The sequence below is a fragment of the Pteropus medius genome, unplaced genomic scaffold (assembly GCF_902729225.1).
Source record: "Pteropus medius unplaced genomic scaffold, Ma_sr-lr_union100, whole genome shotgun sequence".
Classification (NCBI taxonomy): Eukaryota; Metazoa; Chordata; class Mammalia; order Chiroptera; family Pteropodidae; genus Pteropus; species Pteropus medius.
Window position 1 is genome coordinate 1,015,803 of NW_024342542.1, and position 8,731 is coordinate 1,024,533.

At 33.2% G+C, this 8,731-nt stretch overlaps 1 protein-coding gene across 1 annotated transcript in view; it reads left to right on the forward strand.

The window, feature by feature from the left end:
* RP2 (RP2 activator of ARL3 GTPase) overlaps positions 1–3,789 on the forward strand; it is a 29,177-nt gene extending 25,388 nt beyond the window's left edge. The window contains exons 4-5 of the mRNA XM_039866395.1: positions 1,719–1,804; positions 3,581–3,789. Of these exons, the coding sequence (XP_039722329.1) occupies positions 1,719–1,804; positions 3,581–3,664 (170 nt within the window). The 3' untranslated portion in view covers positions 3,665–3,789. The remainder of the gene's footprint in view (positions 1–1,718; positions 1,805–3,580) is intronic.
* The last annotated feature ends 4,942 nt before the right edge of the window (positions 3,790–8,731 follow it).

Below are 8,731 nucleotides of genomic sequence, written 5' to 3' on the forward strand. Positions count from 1 at the left end.
TTATCTTCTTTAGTTTCCTGTCAGTCTTGCCTGTGGGATGCTAAAACCATGATGATTGTTACCTGATCTAGTTATTTTATTAGGAGTTGCTAAATGATCATTTTCTAATCATGTCATTACCTCTGCATTTATTAATGGATGTTAACAGAAATTCTTGTACACCAGAGCTGTTTGGTTAACTTGAAACATGTTCCATATCATAAAAGCAGAATAAATAAAGGGAAAATAATTGTGTCAGTTTTCAGAGTAATGATTTCATACCTTAGCAACCTACATAGGTGTCCAGTGAATTTTCTCTTTTCTAAATATCATTATGAGCTCATGACTTTTTATATATTAGGTATATTTTAATAAATTGCAGTCTATTCCCCTCTGATCTCACCATGTCTCATCTTTGGCCACTGGGAACCCCTTCAAGCCGGTTCCTGTGTCCTTTTGATACAACCCCATTGGCCTTTGATATCCTCATTGCTTTTTGGCTCAACAAGATAGTCTAGGTTGATTTTACCCATATCTTGCCTCAGAGATAGAATTATCCATTTTCCTGGGGAAAGTTTCCCCAGTTACCTTCTTTTTTTTACTCAGCACCTATCTTGATCCACACACTGTGATGCTGAAAAACTCATACTTTAATTTATTCTCTGTATCTAATTGTTCAAGTGACTGTTAAATATCCTGCCTTTTGTGTATTTGTTGCCTGTATTAAATCATAGGACTTCAGTTATTTTGGTGCCCAGTGTAGTGTAACCTTTTCTCTTGTGCCTTCTTCTGTGGTAGATGACTGCATTCACCTTAGTTTCATTACTTAATACTTCATTATTCTCTGTTGTTCTGCATTTGTTTAATGGGTTTATGTCTTTTTTCAAGAAATTTTAATTTCCTAGAGATCAGGACTTCTCCATTGCTATAGGAGATAAAAAGCAAATCTATTAAGAATATAATGATAGCTGAATAAATATTAATTGAATTGAAGGGCATATTTTGCTTGGCTAACTTATGGCCATGTTTGCCAGCAGTTTGACACTGGTGGTGCCAATGCCACATTTAAACCCAAGCCAAACTAAATCATGAATCTTTACACCAGAATTTAAAGTACAGGTGGTTTAAAAGTATTCAAATTAATCTCTTGGAAAGGATACATAAATATTCTATTCGGAGAATTAAAAAAAAAACTTGATCATTGGTTCTTGAATGTAGTTTTAAGGCACATTCAAGAAAAATACTTTCAGATGGTCATTACTTTTGGTCTCTGGTCTCAATTCCTACTTGGCTAGCTTCATTATTGGTGGCCCAGAATTTAGCTGATAAGGAGAGTTGGAAGCAAGGTTAGCTGCCTGGCAAAACCTACTTATGATGCTTTTGATAATTTTTGTCATTCTGTCAACTATTTTTTGTACTGCTAAATGGGTGGACTTTTTATGATTTTTCTAGGCAAAAGTAAACCAGAAAAGCTGGACTATTTACAGCATTTAAAAATGTGAGACTAGTCCTATAGTAACCCTGAAGGTACTCGTTATGGGATGAGACTATGTTAATTTGTTTTATGATTAGAGTAGGAAGAAGTAGTTGAAGTGATGTGTCCCATCTGTCTACTTCCTTCTTCCTTTTCTCTTGCCCCCAAAGAAGAGGCTGGAGATTCTTCAGGAAGAATAAAAAGATTAAGTTTTAGAATAGATTTGTATTCTTGATAAGATTCCACTTCTTTGGTTTGCTTATAGGTCCTGTTATTGCCTTGGAGTTTAATGGAGATGGTGCTGTAGAAGGATGTCAAATTATTGTCAACGAGGTATTCAACGGAACCAAGGTACAAGATTTCACTGACCATTTATATTTCAGTCAAACCTTTTCATTTCATTTCATTTCTCTTATAGTCAAAGAGTACTTTTTAGCCCTGGTGTTGAATGAAATTTTAAAAAAGCAAATCATGATTTTTAGAATCTATGGTAAATAATGGGAAGCTAAGCTTTGGTTTTTCCCTGCCAAATAAAATTTTGATTGCTTAAAAATTTACAAAATAAGAATCTATTTATTAAAAACCATCAATAACACATACGTTTTAAAGTAAAACGTAAAAGTCTCATCAAATGTGTCTTAAGGTCCTCCTTCCTTTTTTCAAAATATTGATATATCAAAAAATGTTACACGGGTGGTCCCTGACTTATGATGGTTTGACTTACGATTTTTCAACTTTAAGTGATAGGCATTCAGTAGAAACCATACTTCTAGTGATACGCAGGACCACAGTCTCTTGTGATGCTGGGTAGTGGCAGCAAGCCTCAACTCCCAGTCAGCCACATGATCATGAGAGTAAACAGCCGATACTCTGCAGTGTATTCATTGGCCTGGATGCTTTTCCCCAACTGCAAACTAATGTGTTTTGAGCACATTTAAGGTAGGCTAGGCTAAGCTATGGTGTTCAGTAGGTTAGGTGTATTAAGTGCATTTTCAGCTTCTGGTATTTTCAACTTAAGATAGGTTTATTGGGACGTGACCCCATTGTAAGTTGAGGAGCATCTATATTTCTAAGATTATATACTTTAGATGGATGATCTCATTGACCAGTATTCATTTTTATTTGTTTCAGTAATGCTTCCTCAAAAATTGAACTTGGGCTATATCTAGAAATCATTATATGTAGATATTTTCTAGATATGTTGATGAGGTTCTGTTTTCAATAATTTCAGACCTAAATAACTTAATATAACTTAAAAAACAAACACATAAGAGGATTAAATGAGTATATATGTAACTGATTATTTTTTGATAAACATACCAGAGAAAATTTTTGGTTTTATAGTCTGATTTGGCTTATGGTGCCTTGAATTTGCATAATGTAAAGTACTTTGTCTTTTGTTTCATTTTATCATCAACACTACTAAGGAAGAGGGCAAATATATTGAATAGAAAAGGAAAAGGAAAAAATGGTTATATGATTTGGAGTTTTTAGATCAAACGAGTTAAAGATTATCTAATCCAACTTTCTCATTTACAGATGTGGAAACCGAGCCCAGAGGTTATTAAATTTTCAGCATCATACAGCTAGTTTACGATAAAACTAGAATAGAACTCAGGTCTCTTCTAGTTCCTGGCTGATTTTGTAAAAGCTATTTTTGAAAGATTCTACTGAGTACTGCTTTATTGTTTAGAAACTAGTTCATTTTAGGGTAGTGATATGTCTTTGGCAGCTTTAAAAAGATTTCATTTTGCTTCTCAACCTATTGAGATCACTACTAGAAAATAGAACTAAGTTCTTTAAATAAACCTCTTTATTCAGTAGCTTTCATAATATTGACTGTTGTATATTTAAAAACAGTAAAATTCCAAGTGTAATAAAATACAACTGAAGTATTATGAAAGACCTTAATTACACCATAAGTACTTTTAAAAGGGTTCAATTTACATTATAGCTATTGAAAGTATATTGCATGGATTCTACAGAAAATCTACAGATTAAATATTATAAATGATGTACTTGAATTTCTTTTAAATAACAAGCTTGTGACTTTGTTCTGTGGAGAATCTGGGCTTTGGAATTTTGGGATTACTAGTAGTTATTTTGTTTCTTTTATATTTAAAATAGATGTTTGTATCAGAAAACAAGGAGACAGCATCTGGAGATGTAGACAGCTTTTACAACTTTGCTGATATACAGATGGGAATATGAAGTGCAATGTGGAACCAAGGACTTGGTATTAAGCCCCTTTCAATTTGTGTATTACCAGTGGCTTTTACTAAGGCTAAAATTATTAAAGTTGATTTTTTTTTAATAAATTGTTGAATACTCCATCATTTATTTGAGGTTTGAAAATAGTTTATATTGAATTAAGTAGTTTTAATCAGCTTTAAAACTATTTAACCCACTTCAGTAAGCTTGCAGTTTTGATTCTCTGCATATGATACTGTTATTAGAAAGTGGAAGTGGCTAACGGATTATGATTTTAATCCTAATTAAATGTTCTTTCATATCTCTGGTAATTTAAACTTTCCTCAGTGCTCCATGATATTTGTTTGAAAATACATTCCATTGCTTTCTTTTTTAATTTAAAAGGATTTGTTACTAGTTGATCAATTAGAATGAATGCAATATGCATTTTTTTCATGTATACATATCCAGTTTAAGAATTGCTTCCTGGGGGTGGCTCCATAGTGTAGTGGTTAGCATGTCTGCTTTACATGCAGAAGGTCCCGGGTTCTCACCCTAGGTGGAGCCATGGACCATGCTCCGAATGCGCCAGGCCCCGGGTGCAAGTTGCGAGCGTGTGGGAGGAGATACCCGCCTTGAGAGATCCAGAAGCGCCCTATCATGGGGAAACCAGAGCCACATCCCATAGGGCTCCTCCAGGGGGCAGCTGGGTAGCGGGTGGGGATGGGGGAATCAAAGAGAGGGAAATAAAAGAATTGCTTCCTAGTTGAATAATATGGCATGTGAGATTTTGTACACAGAAGTGACATAATACTTTGTAAATTGAATTTTTTAATAGGTATTTGATAACCAGTTTTGCAAGTAACTCTACTAACTGATGTTGGTATAGCTGTTTAAAGACTACTTTGTGAGTAGTGTTATTATCTGAATAATTTCCACCCTGTTTAGTTTTTAAATACAACTGCTAGATGACTCTTCTTCCTGGTAAGAAAAGGTATATGCAACACTAAAACTATAGAAGCCCAATCACCAACAGTTTTCAAAAAGGTGGTTATAGTCTCATCAGCTCCTATGGGCTATCAGAGTTAGAACAAAACCTTGTGATATATAGGTAAGAAGTACTTAGGCATGATGATAAACTGTGCAGATTAAAAAGCTAGATAAATTTAATTTTCATTAGATATGCCACTCATATCAAGTAATGTTCAAGCATGTTAAAATTATTTTGGTTGCTTTAAAGCACTGTTTTCCAAAGGTTGACTACCACAATGATTTACCAGGAGGCAGGGGACAGCTACTTGTTTAAAAGTCCACATTCTTGGACCCAATCCCCAAATGGACTGATTCAGTCTCCAGGGAAAACTCTGTTTTTAAGGAGTTTTGTTGTAATCTGAAGTAATCAGTTCAAAAGATGTGAAGAGGTTGATCTCGTAAGAAGGGACTGAACCTACCATCTATATCACATATAGCAGCTAATAGGAAATTAGTTTTCATAGGTCTATTTTAAAAAAGAACCTTTAATTCTATTTTGGTAAAACTAAGACTGAAAATAGCCACATGTAAAAGTTCCTCTTATGATTGTTACTAAAAATGTATTTTCATGTTTAAACTGTTTTTTTAATATTTTCAGATTAATGTATAACTACTACATTGAATTGTGTTGATATCCAGAAATAATAAAAGACTTTTCACTTAAGTGTAATATTGACGACCTACCCTGTGCCTGGCCCTGTGCTAACCATTAGCATTGCATCATTTCAATCTCTTTTATAAGAGCATTCTAAGCTACATAATCAACCTCTCCTTTAAATCAAAATGATTTCATAAAATGCAAATAAAAATTGGTGACAGGTTTAATATAATTTTGACCATAATTTACAAATCAGCTTTGCAAGTAATGGTCAAAGGACATTAATATTTCCCATAGTTAAGTTAAATTAAATATGTTCCTTCTAATCATGATTACATTATTAAACCCCATTATTCACATTTAAAACAATCACAGTACTTTTTGTTTTTCAAAAATATAATACAATGTTATGCAAAACTGTAAATTACATACTTTATTTTATCTATGGTATTTTAGCAAAGACTCAGGTATATAACATATAAGACAGACCTTAATTTAAAAATTTCCACTAAATTTACTATTAATCCATGCCTAAAATTTTAAATTCTTCAGTTAGAAAAGAGCATATATCCAAGTCTAATTTGTCTTTAAGGACAGTCATTTGGCTTCTAAATGTTTGAAAAGATTTTTTAAAATAAGTAGTGTTATAGTTGTTGTTTTTATAATTCTAAACTTTGATAGTAATTATAGCATACTACATTTCATTTCTGAATAGCTTTTGAATTCATGAAAAATTAGTAATTTTATTAAGTTATATATATGTAAACATTATATTAGCTTATTTCTCTTGATAGTACTGCTTCTGTTTTTAGTACTGTTTTTGTTTCTGTGTATTTATGTCTGGCTTTTGTAATTTATCTAGTGTTTATAAAATGTGATTTGTAATAAATGTTGTTAAAATGAAAATGGCTTAACACTAATTTTTGAAAAGCATTTCTCTAACATACATTTACTCAGACATGTGCCAAAATTTGATCATGACACAAATTTAATGATAAAAGTAAAAAAATATTCTAATCTGTCTTATGTTAATGAGAAACGAGCTGTATGCCGTGTGTGTGTGCGCGCATGTACACAAAGCACTCTGGAGAAATACAAAGGATGTAGAAAATCTATTTTATTTTTTAAAAATTTTTTAATTAAGTTTATTAGGGTAACATTAATACAATTATATAATTTTCAGGTGTACATTATCATTTGACATCTGTATATTCTATTGTGTTTACCACTCAAAGTCCAGTTTGATTTAGCTACCATATATTTGATCCCCCTTACCCACTTTACCCTCCCCCTAGAAAACCTATTTTAATCTAAGAAATTTCCAGTATAATAGTTCATTTGTTAAAAAATACATTTTATTATGATCAAATACTTACTAAGAATAGACATCTTTCTCTTCCATGTTTAAGAAAACAATGACTTGTTTGTAATATATTTTCTTTCAGGTTTATACAAATGGACCTTATTTTTAAATTATGAACAAATTTACCAGCCTTCTGTACTCTTCTCCCTCTTGTAGCCTATAAATCAGAAGTACTGAAACTGCAGATTGGTTAGTTTTTAAAATAACATTTATTATTATTATTATTTCTATGTATAAAGCTTCTACATGTATAGTTAGAGCATTTGAAAAAAATGAAATGCACAAGACAGTAGCAAAAATTACTTCCCATTTATTGGATAATTCTCGCTGTGCTGAGTTTAAAATTTGCTTTTCTCTTTTAAAAGGGACACATTTAACTGTTCTCTATAGGAAGAGACGATATTATAATTAGAGTGTGATTACTCCTCCAAAATCCATTCTAGAAAATACTTTAAAAGTATAACATTAAAAGAGCCAGACTTCATTTGAATTTTAGTAATGAAAACTTTTTTTGTGTGAAAATGGAGTCATTCACTGTTGACTTGGTGGTTTTTGTTTTTTTGGGTTTTTTTTTTTATTTTTTAGTAGATACAGGAATACCTCAGAGACATTTTGGGTCCAGTTCCAGACCACCATAATAAAGCAAGTATCACAATAAAGTGAATCGTAATCTTTTTGCTGGTGGAAGGTCCTGCCTTCAGTTTGTAAAACCCGCAACACCTGTGAAGTTCAATAAAGAGAGGCACAATAAAATGTGTTCTGCCTGTAGAGTGTTGGGGGTGGAAGGTAATCAATCCCACTCACGTGAGAAGACAAAAAGCCTTTATACTACATCTCTCCTTTGACATTTTGGTTTTTAGTGGCAAACTCCAGCAAGCTGTTCAGAAATAGAAATTTCTTCCTTTTCTAATGTTTTGGTGCTTTCCTGGTGAGGGCGGGTTCTCACCTATAAAATGATGGTGAGGGAGCAGGAGCACAGGTAAAAGAGAGCCCTGGCATTTTCACCTCACTCTGATCCTCCCTCTGGGACCTGCCTTCCCGATTTCAGTCTAATCCGGTCCACTTGTAATGGGACTAATGAAAAGTCATTTGCAAGTGATGTGACAAGTAAACTAAAGTGCCTTGAAAATGAAAGGTACTTTATGAATGTTAAGTATTATTGTGCTGAGCAAAGTGAGTATGGTGCTCTTTTAAAGTAGTTCTGCTGTGAAGCCATATACCACCAACAAATAGGCACCTGAATACGAGAAAACAAGTATAAGAAGCTGGTAAGACTTAAGTGCTGTTTTCTTATTGATTGATGTACTCTCATTTGTCAAATGTAAGTCAGTTTGTTAGGCTCATTAATAAAAACGTTTTATATTATTTCACCCTAACTTCTAAACAGGTCATATATTAAATGATTTAAAATTTTATCTCATTAGACTCATCTAGTTTTAGGACTTAGAAGAGTCTGGACCTTTTTAATTCTTCATTTTACAGATGTGAAAATTGAGGGCCAGAAAGTTTAGATGTCCTATCCAACTCACCATAATCACTGAGCTACAATGTAGACCTCTTGACTTTCCTCCTGCAGTCACCGGAGAACAAAACTCAGCTTATCTGGCTCCTCCTATATAAAGCCTCTTCTAACACTCTCAGGTTGAACAGCATATTCCCTCTTTGGTGCTCACGCAGTACTCTATAGATTTCCAAGTACCTGTAACCCTTTATCCCATTTCTTTATCGATGCCACCCTTGCTACTCAAAGTGTGGTTTGTATACTAGCAGCATCAGCATCACCTGAGCTTTTAACAGTCTCAGGGCTCACTCCAGATTTGGTGACTAAGCTTCTGCATTTTAACAAAGTGTTCAGGGGATTCATACGCACATTAACATTTGAGAACCTAAACCATGAGTTCCTCAAGCCCTAGAATCAAGGCTTAGAAATCTTCATATTCCTAGAGAGTAGCTTAGTGTCCAGTAACGTGATCTATATTTAATAAATGTTTTTGAATGATATAATCTAGTGCTTCATTCTACTCTAGCAGACTTTAGTCTTTTCTGTAATTACTCTCTTCATGTACTCTCCTTGATTGACTTTGGAAAACATTGT